We start from the raw sequence: 21,224 nt of genomic DNA on the forward strand, positions 1-21,224 counted from the left end.
ATCTATCTATCTATCTATCTATCTATCTATCTATCTATCTATCTATCTATCTATCTATCTATCTATCTATCTGTTTTGCAAAGATTGGTGTTTTTTTGTACATTGGTCATCAGGAACTTTCTGACCTTTTATAATTCTCTGTTAAAACTTAAAGTTGGACATTTTTATATTTCTGATTCCCTTTTTTTCTACATTAAAATGAAAAATGGTTCTGTTAGCTACACAACTCTTCATTGCTTTAAACATCTGTTTTGTTTAAAGTCAGCAAAGGTAGAAGGTATTGGATCTAAAAGGGCTAAAAGTCCCATCTGTTGCTCAGGCAGCAACAAATCTTTATGAAGCAGCTGCTTCATAAAGGTTATTATTAAACTTTCTCGCCTTGCTTTACTCTCCAGGCTAATTTTGTTTTCCTCATTTCCCTTCTTACCTTCCTCCAGGTTTAGGGACGACAAGGGCTATGTTCTCTACCCTCAGATCGGGGACCGGCTGGACCTCATCTGCCCCCCGCTGGACACGGCCAGGTCCACGCCAGAGTACGAGTTCTACAAACTCTACCTCGTGTCGTCGCGGGAACAGGCCGACCGCTGCGAGGTGCTGGGCACGCCCAACATCGTCCTGACGTGTGACGAGCCCACGAGGGAGCGCCGCTTCACCATCAAGTTCCAGGAGTTTTCACCAAACCTCTGGGGCCACGAGTTTAAGAGCATGCACGACTACTACATCATCGGTGAGATGAGGGATTGCATGGTGCTGGGCCTTCCTGCAGGGTGTAGGTGGTGCTCGGGGTGGGTTGTTATGATTGCATGGTTGATTTCTGATTGTGCCTGAGTGTGTTTGTTTATCCCCCCATGATGAAGACGCAGATGGGGCGGGTGTGTTTATGGTAATTATGTCAGAGATCTGTGTTTAATCTGGTCTGCAGGCGGGCACCAAACTACAGGATGCTCTGCATAAAAAATAACTAGATGACCATGTGGATTTAAGGAGTATAATTTCCTCCAATACGTTATTCTGTTGCTGAGAAAAACTTTCCATTGTATTATTTTACTTATTTCTGGGACTTATTTTCAGTCCTTCTTCTCTGCCTTTATAAAGCAATACTTCTTAAACTTTATCACTCTTTGTCACATAACATAAAACCTCTTAATGTTTTATTTGGATTTTAAGTAATCTCTAACCAGAGGTTATAACTGTTTGATAAGTCTAGATCTATGAAATCCATCTGCCTTCGGCTCCTTTGAGTTGAATCTTTGTGGAACCATCATTTGCTCCAATTACAGCTACACGTTTGTCGGGGTGTATCATTACCAGGTTTGCTCACCTAAAAACAGAAATTTGCACCTTTTCTTCTATGCAGCATCTGTAAACAGCCATTTTTCAGGTCTTGCTACACGTTGTTTAAAGAACTTAGTTCTGTACTTTGACTAGGACACTCAAACAGAGAAGTATACTTTGAGTTGAGCTATCGTTGATCTTTAGGGTGTGTTGATGTAGATACTCAGTCATAGTTAGGACAAGACACAATACATAGAATTAGAAGACATCTGAGTTTATTCCTGTTTCCTCAAGATGTTTTACCTTCTTTATTGGCATCATTGCATCATTAATACAGACCCAAATGCCCAGTTTTGATCTAATCTGACTGGAGCACCTTCTAACAAATGTTTTCTACATTGGCTACAGAAACAGGAGTTCTAATGTCTTTCATTGAACCTCAGCCACTCCTTTTTAAAGCCTAGACATCTGGGCTGCGAGTATTATCATTTTTGTCGACATAAGTATATATATATATAAAAAAACCTAGTTTTAAATAGTAGTTTCCTCGTTAAAAAAGTATCTAAGTTAGTAACTGAGGTGCTTCACAATCAAAGTAACAAGTTACTAGTCAAAATTATGCAGTTACCTTTTTCTTATCTGAATTGTAAAATAATTTGTATAATTTTCCTGTTATGTGAGCTTTAAACACAACTGGAAATTAATTATATTTTACAATTGGACTAATTAGGCTAATCTGCAGCATTTTGGTGTGTTTGGTTGGATACGATTGAAAAAACTTTTTTGTAGATATGATTATGTTTTTTGTTTTTCATAAAAGAAAAATAAAGCAAATCTAATCAGATGCCAAACTTTATATGTTTGCAGGTTGACAACCATCAACTGGCTTTAAAATAGGGAAGAACCCCAAAAAAAAAAATTATTTTCAAGCAATTTAACACAAATTAAATAAATAAAACTAACACTATTCCAGAAAACAAAAGTACAAAACAAAACATCAGGACTGGATTATCCCAGTATATTTTCAGTAAATCATGCAAATACATAGCACAGCAAGTAAAGAGCTATGAGGAGTCATGGCTGAGTTGATGTGAGGAGCTTCTTTAGATTAGAGATGCTTCTAAATTTATATTAAGAAATATTAGGTCATTGTTCCTGCACAGAATGAGCAAATGGCAGAAGCATTTAGCCTTTGACTTGAGCAGCCGCCTTTATTTAGGAATGACGCCAGCTTGCTTTAGATTGCAAGCGACATAACGTCATTAACAGTATATGAAGAAGTAGTTAGATTTGTTTTCCAATGAAAAAATGATGCAGTTAATAACTATGTTATTATGAAATATTGTTAATTCCAACACTGGTAAACATATAGAGGAAACTAGCTTTTCTTAGAGACATTTGAGAATATCTGACTAAAGGGTGTGGGGATCCAACCATCATTTTTACTTAAGAAGTTAGGAATAATGCACTCCTTGTTCTTAGTTTATTGCATGATAAAAAATGTGTAGGATTTTTTATACACCAGGTGATCCTCTGTGTGGCCTTTATCAGCATGTTTTAATGTGGACGTGTCTTTGCACCTGCTTCGAGTCTCTATGTCGCCAGCTTTGCTGCAACCATGAAATCAAAGGCTGAATTTTGTTTTGGTTTGCTCAAAAGGTTGTTTGGAGTTAGTCTGGACCCGATGAAGTCATCCAGGAAGGTCTGACCAAGCGTTTTTTTTTATTCCGGTTTTTTAATGGAAGGAACAATCTGCGGGGGAAAAGGTTGAGCCAACCGAAACCTGAGGGTTGTTTTCAAAAACAGGGCCAAAGCCAGGCGGGTTTAACACTCACAGCTACAACGCTGCACACACACACACATGATGCACATGCATGCATATAAGAAGCACTTCCACCGCCCACAAGTTTCCAATACAAACACAAGCCCTGCAAAAACACCTCAGGAGTGGAAGATTGAGCAGGATAGACAAAGAGAGAGACCCTGTTTGATTCCCACAGCTCTCCACCCACGCACCTGCAAGCTCTTTTCACTCAGGTGTGCAAATGCTCTTTTCAGTGCTTTCTGTCTGCTTTTTGGGGAGAGGAAAAAAACACTAAAAATTATGGAAAGAGAGCAGCTAAGAGAAAGAAGCTGGGAAAGACAGGCAGAAAGAAGGAAAAAGCTGGAAATATACAAAGAGAATATCAAATCTCCCAAAGTCAGTCAAGTCCCTCTTGCCTCTTTGTGTTCTATATTTGTTGACTGTTTCTTTTCTTCCTCTTGCTTTTCACTATCAGTCCTTATAGCGGCACGTTTTGCGAGGAGTGGTGATGCACTGGGGATGTTTTCCCTCCACCCTACGTCGACAGCAGCATACTAATGTTTCCGTTCAGCTTTATTCGGTTCATTTATAACAAAAGTACTCTCAGTTATCATCCATTTAAGTGGATGATTTTAGAGTAAATCCATTTTATCTATTGCCCTATTTTAAAGAAAAATTATGTAAAGCTTAATTTTGGCTTGAAAAATGTTAAATTTAAACACTTGGCCAAGAGTGCTTTGGGAAAAAAGATATTCAGTCCCTTGCTAAAGTATTTATAACTAGGGCTGCAACTAACGATTATTTTTCAAATCGTTTAATCTGTCAATTATTATTCATTTTTTAATTAATTAATAATCGGATGGAAAAAGGTTCCTTAAAGAAGAGTTTTTTAACAAATCAATGATTTTTTTTAACCAATTCCACTTGAATGGTTCTTAATGGAGCTATTGAGAGAAGAAAATTTTATTTTTTTTGTTTTTTATCTTAAATGCAAAATGATTATATATATATATTTTTTTTTAAGTAGTTGACGATTATTTCAACAGTCGATTAATCACGATTAATCTGATTAAATGTTTCAGCCCTACTTATAACCCTTGAATTTGATCCTCCATCCATCTTCTAACACACTTAATCCCAAGTGGGGTGGGGAGGGGTGCTGGTGCCTATCTCCAGCTGTCAATTGGTGAGAGGCGGGGTGAATTTGATCATCAATCGTTTTTTATTTTGACAATGAAAAATCTGAAAACCATGCCTTTATGTTCAGCCCCCTTGAGTAAAAACAAGAACCAGATAATATTGCAATTGGAGCATTAATATCTTCCTTGATATTTCTCTACCTGCTTTGCACATAAAGACTAATATCTGACCTTCCCTACAGTAGCTAAAGCTCCATCACAGACGGAGATCATCAATCATATAACCATCAATTCTAGCCTCAAATGTATTTTTTTTTGCACTTTGACTAGGCTGTTCTGACAAATGCATATCCTTCATCCCATTCTCAAGTATTTTGTAGCCTTTCCTTTTTCCCTACAGTATTGTCTTGTACTCCATCCATCTTCCTCTAATCCAGCTTCCCTAAAAAAAGTATCCCAGCAGCATGATGATGATCCCCCACCATGTTTTAAAGTCAAATATCACGCTCATCATTTTATCTAACTTTCTTGACCTTCCATGTCTGCTTCTTTGCTAGTAGAAATCTTTTAATTGCTGCATCTTTGAGGAATATTGGTCGGTCATTTCAGCTGGAGGACCATCGTTTACCAGATTTACAAAAACACTATACACTCCTCGGTGCATTTATTTAAATGCACTACATTTGATGTCATGGTCACATTTATTTTGCACTATTTTGATACTTTGGTCTCTAGAGATCTAAAACTAAAACACAAACTAAAAAAGCATTTTTATGAACATGTAGTTACTGATGTAGTAAATGTTTAAACATTACAGGAAATGTTAGTGACAAGCCTAGTTGCAGATAAGAAAGTGACTCATATTTCGCTAACAGCAATGAAATCGTCCAGTGAGAAACTGATGCTTACACGCAACATAAAACAGACTCAGATTACCAAATTTAACTACTGCTTTTAAATTTGTGCTACATCTTTAAAAAAAAATGAACCATTAAAATAAAGAATAGTAATAAAGACTTAAAAATGTAGCAGCGTTTTATTCAGAGCCTGATGTCTGAGGGGGTTTTGTTAGGACTGACCATGGGGGGTAATACAATCATATTCAGAGCTCAGCCCACCGATGTAGAAGTCAGGACCTCGTTTACTTGGGTGCTTTAAAATATGCCTCTCTGGCTCAATTAACCACCTGGTTTACAAACCATGTAAGAGGAGTCTGACACTGGAGTTTATTCAATTGTGGAAGTTGAAAGTAGTCAATTTAAAAGGGGGTAAAAAGCATGAAAGGACCAGCAGATGGTGTGTGGGGATCCAAGAACAAGCCTTCACTAAGGATTTTCTTTTAATTTATACCTTCTACAATGCTGTAAAATGAAAGCAGAAAGAGATTCCTGTCTAAAGTGTCGTTTCACACACTCACTGCAGACCTTCTTATGAACAGACTTAGACTAACTTTATTGTCATTTTGTATACACAGAGTGCATACAAAACGAAATTTTGTTTTTTACAGCCCCTCATTACATCTCCATTTCTTAAAGTGCAGCAGTGATCAAATGTAAACATTGGGGGAAAAAAAACATGGTGCTAAAAAATGCATTGATATGGTCAGTTTGGCTACGTTCACGCTGGAGGCCTTCATGCTCGATTTCGATTTTTTTGTAAAATCCGATTTTTTTGTGTTGCCGTTCACATTTCCAAATATATGCGACTTGTATTGGGTCTTCTGTGGGAACGCAATGACGTAACAGACCAGTGTGCACTGTGTTTACGGAAGTAAACATATATGATAGTACCGGAGTGCATCTAGCGATCTTTCCCAACCATAAAAACACAATATTTTCAAGATAGTTAAACATAAATACTGCTCTCCACATCATCGTCCGCTATGGTTGTTGTTTTTCTTGCCGCTTCTTCATAGAAAGACCCAGAATAGTGAATGCGACCTGTTCGTTCAGACACAGGCCCCATTTGAAAAGATGAGATTCGTATTGGATTCAGGACCACATAGCCAAGTGGCCTGGGTCGAATTGGAAAAAATCGGATCTGTGATGTTCAGACTGTCATGAAACGATCAGATCCAGGTTGCATATGGGCCAAAAAAATCGGATTTGGGTCACTTCAGGCTGCAGTGTGAACGTCGCCCTGATGCAGAGACTGTGACATGATTTAGAGTTTTTTTTTTTAATCAACAATCAGGTTTGTTTTTCATTTTTTTCAATTTTTTTTTCTCTTCTCTGCAGGCACAGATGTGCCTGCAGAGAAAAAGTTTACTGCAGCACACCACATTTAATTAATTTATTCTATTTAAGTGTAACAGTTCCCACATTCATTCTGCAGATAACTTCTACCTTTCTACCTAAAAATAGACTTTACCTTCTCATTCGTCTCGGCTTGAGAGAGCTGGTTTTGGCTTTTGCGAAACAACAGAAACAGCCCAACTCAGCAGGATACATTACTGTGATACTTTTTGTAAGACCAAATAGTTGTACTAGACTTGTTGTTGCACACCTGTTCCTGTGCCTAATTACAGTACACAGCCCCACCTCCTAAATAGTAACAGTCAGATTACAGTGATAACCCAGTGGACAACTACTTTGTATTTGCAGTAAATCTACTGGTTTTCACAGCAAAAAAAACGATAAATGCCCACACCATTTCTGGTTTTCTCTAAAGCAGTGACCTGCTGAAGGACTACAGGAACTCATAAAAATAAAAAGATTTGGGAAAATTGTTTATTTTAATTGACCAATTAAATTTAACGACCACGTTAGAAATTTGCTGCAGTTTCTTTGATAGAGGCCCGAGTTCTAAATCTGTCAAAAAAATGAAGGAATTACAAGATTGTTCCCTTTTATGCATCAAAGGAGATATCTTTAGCCTTTATCTGCATCAAAGAACATGCTGTTTGATGTTGCTTCAATGAATATTAGCGGTGACTTTCTGTTTTCAAGGCTTTTAATGAACAGAACAAAAATCTTTTTCATTGACCTACTGATCACAAGTCACAGCCATTAAAGGATCAATTTGCCATCTTTGATCACTGCCTGATTGAATCATTATTTTTTTTCTTATTGTTTTGTTAAAAGTAAGAACTTGCCCATAAGATTCTCATAATATCACAGCGTTTATTAAAAATAGCACACTTAGAACCTAAATTAGAAAATGATTTAATTATATATTATGCTATTCTTTTTATATGACCTTTTGCATGTTTTTTTTAATAAAAAAAACAAACTGAATTTAGTACTTGTTTCCACCTAAATACTGTGCAGAATATATGTTTTTAAGCTTATACTGATAGGGCAACACATGCATATAGACTAATAATATGTGGCAGATTGTTTAGGCAATCACAGTGTTAAGCCAGCCTCCATCCTGCTGTTTTACAGACATGCTGCTCATAATTTCCCAGCTAAAGTTTTTAACAGAAGGAGCAATAAAATAAGAAATCTACTATAAAATTTCAGAACTTTTTCTCATTTGTCAGCTGGTATAGATGTAACTTACCTATAAATAGTCAGTCCACTGAATCATCAACGTCTTTGCCAGATTTTTCTCCCTTTAAACTAAGAGGTATGGTCCAGAACTACTACAGTGCAGTGTGTAGACCGTGTTTACTTCCTGCCAATTAGATGAGAGTCCCCAGATATATCAAAACAGAGCGCAGCATTTGGTATTTTATGTTGGCAGAAGAGTAGCAGCCTTCAGACATTGAAGCCAGCAAGAGAAGCTGACCGGGATAAGTTTCCTCAATACCTAAGAAGCCTCTGCATCCTTCATTTCCCACAAAGCTTAGCTGTAGCTGAATCTTTTTCACTGGTTATCTCTTATTACATCTTTTTCTACATCCTCATTTCTTGAATTTGCAACCTGCACGCCACACCTCACCTTTTAGGTGTTGATATTACTTAGCAGAGGTGTCAGGTAAAGTACAAATACTTTGTTACCTTACTTAAGTACAGATTTAGGCTATTGATCCTAATTATTTTACTTTTTACTTCTACTCCTTACATTTTTTTGCTATTATCTCTACTTTCTACTCCTTACATTTCTAAAATAGACTGATTAAAACTCATAAAAATATAAAAAATATTTGTTTCATCCAGACAATTAATTTCTTTGTGGTTGGACTCGTGAACTTGTTTTTCACCGCATACCAAAATAGTTTTTCAAGATGATGCAAAGTTAATTTTCACACTGTTACCATTAGTTATAAAGCTAAGAAAATAAAGTATAAATAAATTATCATCCAGAATTGTAGAAAAATGTTTATTTAATAGGGTAGTGCATTAAATCATCTGTCCTTAACATTTTGTTCCTGCATTACTTTTATACTTTTTAAAATGGTAATTTTACACTTTAACTTGAATAAAAGGCTTAAGTTGATACTCTCCCTCTGACAAAAGTGTTTTTAACAGTAGGATTTATACTTCTACTAGAGCAATAAATATGAATACTTTAGAAACTGCTGTTTCTTAGTGCTCCTTTAAAAGAGTGATGAGAAACTCAGGTTTTTTTTGTTTTTTTTCCTGGAATTTTTGTCAGAGTGAAAAAATGTTTTGCTTCTTCCAATCAAGGGAGACATTTTTTGGCCTTTTGTTCAGCAAGCTGACCGGCAGACAGAAGAAAAGGGACTAACTCTGCTCCAAACAGCTGGAAATGTCCGTCCAAGTCACAGTGTAGAAGCCTTATTTTAGCTCATGTGCTGTGATAGATAGGGTAGAGGCACTTCACTGTTACTTTATGCACCCAACAGCAAAATCTACCCTCATAAACAAGTCAACAGTGAAGAAGCTTTATTTCAGGCAGTAGTGCTGAGCCACAAGTGTATTTTTTTTCTTTTCTGTTTTTTGAAACTTTTACTAGTGATGCCAGTTACCAGTAAAGCTAGTATGTCTACACAACCTCCCAAGAAATGTTAAGCCTTGAAGCCATCTTTAGTTTTAATCTGTCTTCTGCTTTGCAGAGTTTGTTTAAATTGCATAGGATTCAAACATTATCTTTAACCAGCAGACATCTATAACATAATGGATAAAAGCAAAAAAACTGCAGATTCACAGCTTTGCAACAATCTCTTGTCGTGTTCAGCTCCCTCTTCTAGTCTCTCACCTGACAATCACTAGTGTCAAGACAGAAACGCCTTTATCTGCACGCAAGCAGGCCAGACTGATCGATCGACAGCTTCAGCCCGGTCGATCCTCAGCCGCAACACAAGGTCGTACACTCTCCATCACTTTCACATACGCTCCAAATTTTACGAGTTGGGGGATCGGAGAGGTAAAGAGATAACTGAGAACATCTTCAGACTACGGCGTGCCCGTGATTGCGTGTCACTAATGAAGAATTGCATTCAGTCTCTCGTGAGATAATTAATTGCAGTTTATCCAGCTGTGAATTTACCGCTGCGTATCTGCTAACCGGCCATGTCAGACGAAATTATAGAGAACACGCCGTGGACTACGGGTACTGGATGAGTTTAGTTGAGAACGAGCATGTTTGTGCATGCACGTAAAGGCAGCGATGTATGCAGAAGCCTCGGGGTTATCTTATTTTAATTAAGAAATATAACGTGCTGTAATTTCATTTGCAGACTGCAGAGTGGGCACACATGAAAAATGTTTGAACGGTGGAGGAAGCAGGTCGGTGGAAGTTAATTTCAAAGTCAAACCCATTACAGAGTACCTGTAACTTGGTTAAAGCCCACCGGCTGAACAGTTTCCTGTGCAATTTGTCATCCTAGTAAACACATAAAATCATAATGAAACTCTCTATGTTCTGATTTCTGCTCTAAAATTATCAGCGAGTGGTGTAATTGATCCTCTTTAAAGAAAAGTAGGTGATTTTCCCGTAAATCTAAACTTTCCTCAGGTTTTATAGCCTCTAATTCATCACAGATGCCACTGTTTTGTAATCAGATTACTTGAATCTCATTAATGTAATTCTTTTCTTCCGTATCCTGGGGAGAGGAGAGAAAGAGCCAAGGAAATTGATTTGTCATACCTATTGATTGATGTTTTCATTCCTAACATGAGGTCAGAGTTTATGTAAGCCTATTTCTGTGTGACTCTCTCACTCCCTGTCTCTCACTTTGTGCTTTGTATCCCAGCCTCACTCTCTCTCTCTCTCCCTTTCAACGTCTCCACCCTTGTGTCTTTCACCATTCAAACCCAGCGACACACTCACACATTAACACAAACCACAAATTATGCCTTTCACTGCATTTAAAGAATGCTTCGTGAACAGCTGGGCTTGTGGAACACAGTATTTTTGCAAGAATGCACATGTATTCTATGATTGCTTGAGGTTAGTTAATTTATTTAGACTTTCACAGACATCTACGAAACATAAGTTACACTTTCTGCAAATATACCTGCAGGAAAATAAGATGCAGGAAGTTATTTTCAGTGTACAGTTTTTGTCTGAAATCTGTCTAGAGAAAAGCATTATGGGCCTTCTGAGACAAATAAAGGTAAACAGCTACTATGATTATAGTGCATAGGAAGATTGAACCGACCGCCTGCCTTACCTTGCATTTCTAGGGGGAATGAAGATATGCTTCAGCAATGAAATTATAAAATATCCATCTTAATCTGGTCAGAGTTAAGATTCACTCTCTAATAGCAAAGCCAGCTAACTTCTTGAATATGCTCCAATGTTAGACCTGCTAAACCTATATTTCAACAACACAAACCGTCAGAATTTTTTAAATTTGTTATCTTTAAAGAGTTGGCTAAACTTTTTTATAATAATATGTGTTCAACGCAAACAAAACCTACCCCATTTTTCTTCAAGAAATATTAATATGGTCACCAACCAACATAAATGTCTGACAGGAGGCATGTCCATATAGACTGAAGCTATGACTTTATAGCAGGGATAGTCTTCCTAAGGTGCACTACAGAACCTCTGCAAAGCCGAAATATTTTGTTTGCACTGATTAGAAAAAACAAACAAAAGAAAATTTTTTTTCTCCTTGCATTATATTGGGTCTTAAAGTATATCTTGGCCCTATGTCAGTTTTTGTTAATACATCAAATTAGGTAATAATAGGGAATAATGTTACAGAATAAAACACACTCTGTCTTTTTTTTGCAGATATACTGATGGAGAAAAATTATAAAAAAAACAAATCTTTCCCTAAAAGGCCTATGGTGGCCCAAGATGTCGGGGTTTGTCCTGTAACCGTTCGGTTGCCATTTTGTCTCTGCTCACCTGCCTTGTTTGCTGTTGGTGGTAAGAAGGCCTGGTGGCACAAATTTTAAAGCAGTCTTGCTTCTTTCAGTCTGCCCCATGGTAGGTGTGGCTACAATATAGCCAATGTCCATTGGCGAATGGGACAATGAATGTAGGGTGAAGTGCTTTGGGGTAGTTGGACTTGATAAAATACTACAAAATTACTGTCCATTTACTATATTAACCAATCACAAGTTTTTTTTTTTTTTTATTCCATAGGTGTGTGTTCTGGTTAATTTAGCAAATAATGTGACCCTTTAAAAGAGACAGTCATCAAATGTTTATAGAGCATTGAACATTAAGCTCAGGACGGTTAGGCATTAATTACACTAAGAAAGGGAAAGAAGATCGGTCAGGATGTCACAGTGAAAGCAAATTAGTTTATTCTCCCAATTTAGCTGCTATAAATCTACACAGCAGCATCGAACAAGACACATTTGCTCTTCACATTCATCAAACAGGACTTAATGTTTTAAAAAAAAGGCCAAATATCTTCACATTTGGACCCAAGTTTTAGAATTGCCAACATACACCACAAGATAAGAAGCAGCTTTATGCTACAGACTGTTTACTCCCATGTGGTTCTAATCCCCATTAAGGCCAGCTGGCTCTCACAACAAGAGAAAGGTTCTGATCCCTGATCAAACAAAAATAAGTTTAAACAATCTCCTTCTGGAAGATTTTATTTGTTGCTGTGGCATAACTTTATGCAATTCTCATGAACGTCATATAACACTATGAGAAGATTAAAGTAGATCAGTTAAAACCTTTGGCAGTGAAAGTGACCCATGATAGATGACTACTTGGAGGACAAATAGATGATATTTGTAAATGACCTAAATCGTGAAGGTGAGACATTTGTAATTGCAGATCAAGCTTAAAGAGAATAACAAGACTATGATTTTGTTTAAAGCAGTCATGCAGAACATTATTTATCAAAGTAATCCTGCTTCTCATCCTGCTAACATGATCTTCTGGACAAACTCGCATCACAGCATTTTCATGGGTGTTGATTTGACATTTACGGCCTATTTTCTCACCTAGTTATCCTTCTTTTCTCTGGCATTAATATGCCATTTTCAGAAGCAGTCCAGAAGAAGAGAAATCTGAAACAAGTCAAAATATATATAGAAAAAAAAAGAAAAAGAAAAAAGTTCTACTTAGATTTTATTTTACCAAGGAGTTTTGATAAAACAGTACTTTGCAGCTCATTTCAACAGTTTATTAAAGCTTTTTTGCTAAAAACCATTCTTTAGATTCTGCAGGAAAATTAGCCACTCTAAAGAGAATATAGGTGGTAACATTGTATGGTTGATTGGTTTATATCCAAAGAGGTCCTAACCAAATGAAGAACAGGTGTGCTAATAGTGGAACCGAAACCCGGTGAAAGACAAATGACAGTGAAAACACAATGAACAACGAAGAAACTGTTTGAAAGCAAAACTAAGCCATGAAAGGCCGAAACTAGAACAAAGAATAAAAGAGCATAACAAAACCACAGAGCATGACAAAAACTGGCGACACCATCATATGTGCTGCTGGCAGTCAAACCAGTACCATTTGCTTTGAGGCAGAGGACTGGATAGATGCAGACAGAAGTTTTGGCTCCAAGTGTAAAGAGTCTAAATAAAAAGAAAAATAGAGGATGACAACATACAGAGGCGGGTTATGCAGTCATGCACGCTGCTGTTGATGCACAGCCTCTGCTGCATCTCATCTGCAGGGTGACACTGAAACAACGTGGCCACTTTCAATCACTGCCGCCGCTGTCAGGGGAGCGGGGCGCGCACACAGTGAATGATTGCAGCCTCACAGTCAACTTACATATGACCTCAAATGTGACTGATGTCTCTCTCTTTCACACACACACACTCACACACACACACAGATGTCAGTAATCTTCTTTGGCGCTAACATATGCAAGCTCACATCTCCATGCACAGGGCCTCTCTCATTAGTATATGCGCTGTCACACAAACATGGGCACACAAGGAGGGCATGTGGTCGTAAACATGGAAAATCCACCCCAAAAATAGTTAGCATGCGCACACAAAGCCCATGTGTTCCTGTACACATAAAGTTTTGGTCAAATCTGACGTGGAGAATGGGTCAGTCGTTGTGGGACTGCAGCGCTGCTGCTGTTGTTGCGCAGTCTGACAGATGGTGTTATGTGGGTGTGTGTTTTTGTGTGTTTTGGTGCACATCTAGAGCAGAAGCAGGTATTTCTTTTGGGTGTGAACGTGTGCACAAGTTTGCAACAAGCAGGTGCAACCTGTATGGCTGTGGAGGACGCTTGTGAAGGTGCTTTTCTGTGTTGCGGGAATGACTCCCGATGTTGTGTTTATGGAGCAGGGCCCCCTGGGGTCTATGCAGACGAACAACGACAGCGATAAACAACCATACCCCACTGAAATGAATTATAGAAGAGCTGAAGAACTAGAAATATGAGAGCTTTTTTTTGCATGTGAGTGGAGTGCAGTGGAATTTTGTAACTTTTGTGGTAAAAGTGAATTTTTCTTTTATGGTACAGCTGCTCTCAGTGCTTTATTTACTAATGTTATGTTTCCTGTAAGACAGTAAGGTAAATCAATAATGCAGAAGTGCTTTATGATTTATTTACCACGGTTAACTGAAATAAGTGGTGCAGAGACTTTCAGCTTTATCTATTTTCCCATCAACCTAAACCAGCCTTTGCTGTTCATTTTCCCCACAGCATGACGCTCCCACCACTTTGTTTTATAGGGGTATTCAGATTCAAAAGCAATTAGCACCAAATAGCTTTTTAGGAAGATCAGAAGAACCCTTTTCCATATGTTTTGCATGTCCTCCAGGTGGCTTGTGGCATAAAGAAGATTCAAACCTCTATACACAATATGTTAATCAATATGTTAAATGCAAAAAAAAACATAAGGAACCGGAGGTATATCTTTATGGAGATGATAAAGCTAATACACAGCTTTTGTATTTGATATAGAGTGATAGTAAGGACAGAAAAGTGTAGTTTGGGTAATTATTTATGGGTAAAGTCAATTCAATATTTACCGACAGCATCAGAGTCAAATACCTCATTGTATCATTAATTTGTATTTTCTGACAATGGATTTAATTCCAGCCCAATTTAAAGTAAATGAGTAAAAGAGCATTATTTAAGGTTGATCTGTGGGATTCTACAGGGAATTTATTAAGGTGTTTTAAAGTTAAAGGATAGAAGAACCTTTCAGGATGATGTGAGCTGTTTTCTTATCTACACCTTTTGTTTTTGGAAGAGCAACCCAAAGCTCTGGATGTTGTTTTTGACAATATCAGCCTAACACTTCATGAAATTGCTTGTTGTTAACTACTTTTCTTGAAGAAACCTCTGAGGCCTTCACAAAGCAGCTGGATTAACACTAAGATTAGTTACAAACAGAAGGGCTCTATTTACCGATTAGGTATTTCCAGCGTCATTTGTTGTTCTTGATTTTATTCTCTGCAAAAAATTCAAAACTAGGTAAGTCAATTTCTCTTTAAATGAGTGCATTTTTCTCTTGAAACGAGGAAAGTCAGACATATGCCAATAGAGTAAGACAATTTACATGTAAAATAGAAAAGAAACAACTACAGTCTCTTATTTTAATTTTATTTCAAGGTTAAAAATGCTAATTCCTTTGGCAGATCATCTTATTTACTACTTGAATAAATATATGATTTTGTGCTCCTATTTAGATTGTTTTTGCAGTCTTTAGTTCAGCATTCAGTTTCAGTTATTTCCTTTAACCCTGTAATGCCAAATGTATCGTATTTGATACATACGGTTTCTGAAATGTTTTGCGTCTGACACCTTTTGCATAATTTAATGGTAAAAACTTTGCACAAAATCCTATTGTACACAATCAGATATACCTGATAACAGCCAGTAGAAGACTACACTAAAAATAATCTTGACTTATCGCATAGTAATAAATTATTAATATAGAAAAATGTATTTCTGTTTTTTCTTTGTACATATTTTGTTAAAAGGGCAAATAAGGAATTCAAACAAAAACGTAATTTTCAGTTTTGTTTTATTCTTGGATCAGGCTTTTAAGGGTTAACTTTGCGGATTCTGATGACTTTTTTCTATCCCATAAAATTCCAATAAAATATTTCGAAGTTTGTTGTTGTAACAATATAAAATGCTACCACTCTCTAACTTGTACAGGGTGGAGCCCCATATTTCTGTGTGAATATTTTCTAATTGTTGGACATTTCAGGGCACGCAGCCAGCAATGTGGCGGTGCTTAATAATGCAGTGGTTCTCACTGGTTTATTTATCAGGTTTAAGCTGGAATAAATGACATACGGTTTAGGTGGGGAGAGAAAGAACAGAGATGGATGAAGAGAGAAATATGGGTAACAACGGCGAAATGGAGTGAAACATAAGGAAAGAAAAAGAGACAATGAGAAAGAGGAAGAGAGAAGAGAAACAGTGAACTGCAGAATAAATGAGCTGCTCTCTACATTACGTTCTGATTCCCCATGTGCATACAAGCATGGCTGTGCAAGTGTGCGTGTGTTTTTGCATGTGCACAACTTTGTTTGTGACTGCATCGAGGAGTACAACAGAGAAATAGTCGAAGGAAGGATGGAGAGGATGAAAAGCAGTTGAGTGGAAGAGTCGGCGGATCGAGGCACTCTTGGAAATCTATATCTGCTGAATATTTGATCATGTTTAAGCCCTCTGATTTAAGCCTCCTGCCAAGCTCTAAAGCAAGTTACGACACAAGGGAGAAAGTAGGAAAAGCTTCTAAGAGGGAAGGAAAGAGGAGGAGGAAGGAAACAACGAGTACGTCTGGTTCGTTCTCACCTGTCTGGTGGACAGTTACTGGGTGAAAAACCCAACCTTTGTAGGGGCTTTGTGAGGTTTGGAAAGGATATATTTCTCACACAGTTTAAGGGGAACATTCCAGGTGGACCGAAGTATTGCCAGAAATTGGCTCACAAAAAAAGTACAGAGAGTTTGGATTAGCTACCTTTTATTAAATCATTAAACTAATCAAAAATACTTACAGTAGTGTTCAGTTTTACTTACTCAACCACTGCCCTCACAGTGTGTCAACAGATCTATTTTAGGAAGCAGTACACAATTCCAAATTTAAAAACACAGCTGCTATCTGATCATAAATTAAGAATTAAGAACAATATTTTTGCCTTCCATGAAAGTGAATCAGTTTTATTCTACCTTAACTAAAGTAATCACATTTGATACAAGTAGACTAATAGGGGAGTGGTAGCGTAGTGGTTAGGGCATAGAGTTTGGAATCCTGAGGTTCTGAGTTTGAGCCCCACTTCCACAGACTCTGGGTCTCTGAGCAAGACCCTTAACCCCACACACTGTTGCCCGGGTGCCACACAATGGCAGCCCACTGCTCCCAAAGGGGATGGGTTAAACGCAGAGATAAATTTCTCCAATGTTAGATCAATAAAGTTTAATTAATTAAAAAGTTAAATTAATTTCAAGAGACAGAAAGATACAATAGGTTACAATGTGATACAATCAGACTCGCTGTCATACTATATAAAACACTACAATAAGATTATATTTGGTACATTGCAGAATAATTAGACACAATGAAACTCATCAAGATGCAATAACTTAAAATGAGATATGCAGATGACATTTTGATAAATATGACATAATGAAAGATGTACTTTGACTCTGGGAAAGTTTATTTTAGGATACGTTTTGTTGCAATTGCTGCTTTTAGGTCCATTTCACAATAAAAGCACAATCCACATGTTTGGATTAATTTGTTTGACTCTCAGACTATTAAAAATACATTAGAAAATGTTCTTTTTATCAAGCACACCCTTTTAAAATCTTTTTTTTTAACCTTGATTTATTTTAGAAAGTTGCCTTCCTCAAAGGCACCTACAAATTTAAGGCTAGACTTCTTTTTTTAACTTTTGCTTTTCTATCAGCTTTTTTATTCTTCGAACCACAAAAACTTTTATTTGTATGTGATACGGAGTGAGAAGCCAATTCTCACTGTATTTGACTTATTTTAAAGTTTAAGCTAATGAAAAAAGTTGACAATACAAATGTTTGAAGAAAAAAAAGCTTAAATTTGACACTGGTGAAGGTGTAAGAAACCGGACTCTATAATTCATGAAATGAACACCCCTATTCAGACCACCCTGAATCAAATTGCGCTAAACTGCGATACATTTTTCAACTTCAAAAGTGTTTATATTTGCAGGCCCAGAGGGACACGCCTGCAGTTTGCTTCTGGCCAAGACCCCTTTAGCAGCAGCTATTCTAAAAGGCAGACCTGAGGACTGGTTTTCCTTGCCTGAAACACATCTTTCACACTCCACCAAACACGTCGAATACTTGGGGCAAACTGCCTCAGTCAAACTCTCATGTGTGAAAATAGCCTCAAATAAAGTGCATAAGTGGAAAATGAAATAGAGGAGACCAGCAGGGATTTAGCAGACAGGATCCAGCTAATTTCCCCCCCCTAGAGATAAACTTTATCTGCATCTCTCTGTGGATAACAGAATAAGGATAGTGGAAAGGATGGCTTAATTTAAAATAACAGTAGTCAACTCAAGTGTTAAATGATTATGCCGGGTTTTTCCTTCAGGCCCCCTTCATGTCTCTTCATTATAAGCATGGGAATATGTGTACAAGGAGCATGCAGACCACAGTAGGCGTTCAGCACCATATGCCCGTATCCATATCTTCTTTATTAGTGGTACAAATAAGGCGGAGGCTTTTCTGGCGAAAAATAATAGAGGAGAGGGACGGGTATGAGCTGATTTAAAGTGACACAGAAAGAGAGAGCAAGGGATATTTGGGCAAGAAAAAAAGAAAAGGAAGGGGTGGAAAAAGATGGGAAAAAAAAGATGTGTGCTGAGTGTGAGTAAGAGAAAGTGACAGATCGCCTGGCCGATTTAGGTCAGCAATCAGAGCGCCGCTACTGTCTGTGAGATTTACTGTGGGTTTGTGTGTGCGGGGATGTTTTCCATGGGTGTTTGTGTGCTGTTTGCGTGACTGCCATGTTTGCGTGGTTTGCGTTGATGTTATTTGGGAGAATTTGTGCGGCGAGCAGGGTTTGGGGTTGATTGCATGAGTGAGTGTGAATGCGTCTCTTTTGCTAAAGGTCAGACAAGAAGAATACCTCCCTAATTGGATTGGACCTGGTTAACAATGTATGATTCATTTAACCTTCCTGCACTGTCTTTGCGTCCACACTGGCATGGTTACGCAAACTTCTTTGGTTCTGGTATCAAGGCTCCACAACAACAAAGTCACCATTGTCCTGTAGTCGCCTGCTTGTTCCAGGACGACGTGAGCGTCAGTAATCAGGCAAAAGGGGGTGTTTAAACCAAGCGCTAACTGGAAATGCACTGACTGGAAATGAGTAACTATGAAGGAAGTCTGACCCACTGATCTCTACTAATGAATCTGAATTGTTTAAAATCAGCCACATTGAAGGGTTCTAAAGATCAACAGCATATCAAAAATCACTAGTTTTAGTGAACTAGAATTGCAGTATCTATACATAGGCCAGATCTGCAAAGTCTTCATGTTTTTTATTGTATGTAACAATAAAACTAAATGTTTTTTCTACATGTTTAACAAGAATATGGACAAATTAGTTTGATATGTTAGTTGAAAACATCTTTAGGATGATTATAATTCACACTTAAAAGGTTATGAAAACAATTAGTCTTTCCCTAAGTTTCTTAGCGGCTCTCACATCCTCTAAATTAGATCTAGAGGTTTGACTAATGCTTTGACTTAAAAGGAAAACCATTTACTGCTGATGGCTGCATTACCACGCTAATAGAGATGTCCTTTGATTCTGCATTCCACTTGCTTCTGAAAGTCAAGCATGCATCCATGAGAAAAACATCATGCCAGGTTTAACCATGTTCCAATGGTGCTTCGTAAATAAATGATGTCCAGCACTTTGTGTTCACCAATAATCTAATCTGATCTGGAAAAAAAAAAAGTTAGATGTTAGAGTATTACGTTTATTTATGCAACTTTACTGTGTGTTTCTGACTTATAACACATACACTCTACAACTAATTCTCTGAAGAATGCATTTGGGGCAATTTCCCTTATTGCCAATTTTACCCTGTTCTTCTTTCCCACACATTAGCTTATGTTACTTTTTTTAAACAATAAACTTAATTCCAACAAATGTAACCAGTGCATCTCAATATATTTCTTGGTAGTATTTTATGGGTTGTAGTTACAACAATAAAATTGCTCAAACCTGACTTAAATGCTTGATCAACATATGACATTTTCCTGAAGAGTGTTTATTACAGTAGTTCCACTGATTGTGGTTCAGATTCCCGTGTTCTTTAGTTGACTTTTATTAAATATGACATATTATGTCCTCTGATTAAACCAAAATAGCTTAAGGAAACATCCTACAAGTATATGATAGTTCCTAAAGCCATAAAATTTGTGTAAATTACTGTGAAAGATAAGGAAATAATGTAAAAGTAGTTGAAAAGAGCAGGATCAAAGCAAATAAAAACCGTCCATCTATTGGAAAAAGGAAATATCCAACACCTTTTTCACTGTTCATCCTGAGCTGCATGAAACCACTGATTAAAAAAGTGACACCATCAAAAAGTTATGATTGTCATGAATATACTTTAGATTGTGATTTTGTTAACCTCCGACTATGCTACTTTCTATTTTTTTTTTACTTTTATGGGAAGCAAGACTAGGCAGGAGCTAACTTCATAGTTTCTGTGTAAATCTTTCAAATTTCTGCTAAAATCCGCCTAAGAATTAAATCTGTATTTAAGTTTCCTTTAACTGTGAGCGCTTCCTTTAAGAGAAAAAGGATACAAAAGCTCTGCTGATGTTCTGGAGTCCTTTTTATATTTTTAACCCCAGAAGTAGGCATGATCTTTGGCATGTGGGTGACAGATTGCGGTTCTCTTGCCACACAATTGGAGCCAGCAGCTGTTCAGCAGCAGAAGATGAGGAAGGATGAGTACCGGCAAGAGAAAGAATAGTGAGCCAGTGTAAACCGTAGGGGAAACTGACAAGCTCGAATAATTTGAACACGCAGGAAAACGAAGGCCGGGTAGAATGGAGCGAGGCAGGGGAAAGGCTTGTCTGTTGGATGGAATAAAAAAGAAAAAGGATTTTTCTTTGTGTGCTGTGAGGAGACAGTATGGGAGACAGTGTTGACACTCAGTAGAGCAAGAGGGCCCACGGCTCAAAGACACAAGGACAAACAATCAGCTGCAAATCCTTTTCACCCACCATTTAAGCAGCCCTAATTACCCCCAAAACACCACAAAGAACGTCATTATCGCTTTTTGCTCGTGCACGTGGGCTTTATGTGTGTGCGTGCATGTGTGCTCCACTTGTTTATTGAAGAGTGATTCATTAGCGGTCCTCTCTGTTTGTTTGTTCTCGACTAATCGCCATTGTTGGGAGATACTTTAGGTACATTTCACAAATACAACAAGGCAGTTTCTGCAGTTCCACAAAAGGATCTCCGCCCCACACTTACACCTTACTCTTTTGCACACTCCCTTTTTTGTTTCATTCTCCAATAGCTGTCTGTCGATTTGGGATTCTCATTCTTAAATAACCAAAAGTCAATTTACCAAGGTTTTATGGTTACATGCTTTTTCATAGAAACAGTTATTCATATAGCTACAGTTATACAAGTTCTATAATGTTATTAATTCTGTATATTCATTATTTTCTGACGAAACCAAAAAAGTTGAAATAAACATTATATATTTTATTTTGTCAAATATGCTACTTT

General features: G+C 37.4%; 1 protein-coding gene across 1 annotated transcript in view; it reads left to right on the forward strand.

Annotated features, from left to right (window-relative positions):
* Window positions 1-21,224, forward strand: part of efnb3 (ephrin-B3) — a 115,555-nt gene that overhangs the window by 53,065 nt on the left and 41,266 nt on the right. Inside the window, exon 2 of the mRNA XM_015373795.1 lies at window positions 438-727. Within this exon, the coding sequence (XP_015229281.1) occupies window positions 438-727 (290 nt within the window). The remainder of the gene's footprint in view (window positions 1-437; window positions 728-21,224) is intronic.

Source organism: Cyprinodon variegatus, unplaced genomic scaffold (assembly GCF_000732505.1).
Source record: "Cyprinodon variegatus isolate N-32 unplaced genomic scaffold, C_variegatus-1.0 Scaffold92, whole genome shotgun sequence".
Classification (NCBI taxonomy): Eukaryota; Metazoa; Chordata; class Actinopteri; order Cyprinodontiformes; family Cyprinodontidae; genus Cyprinodon; species Cyprinodon variegatus.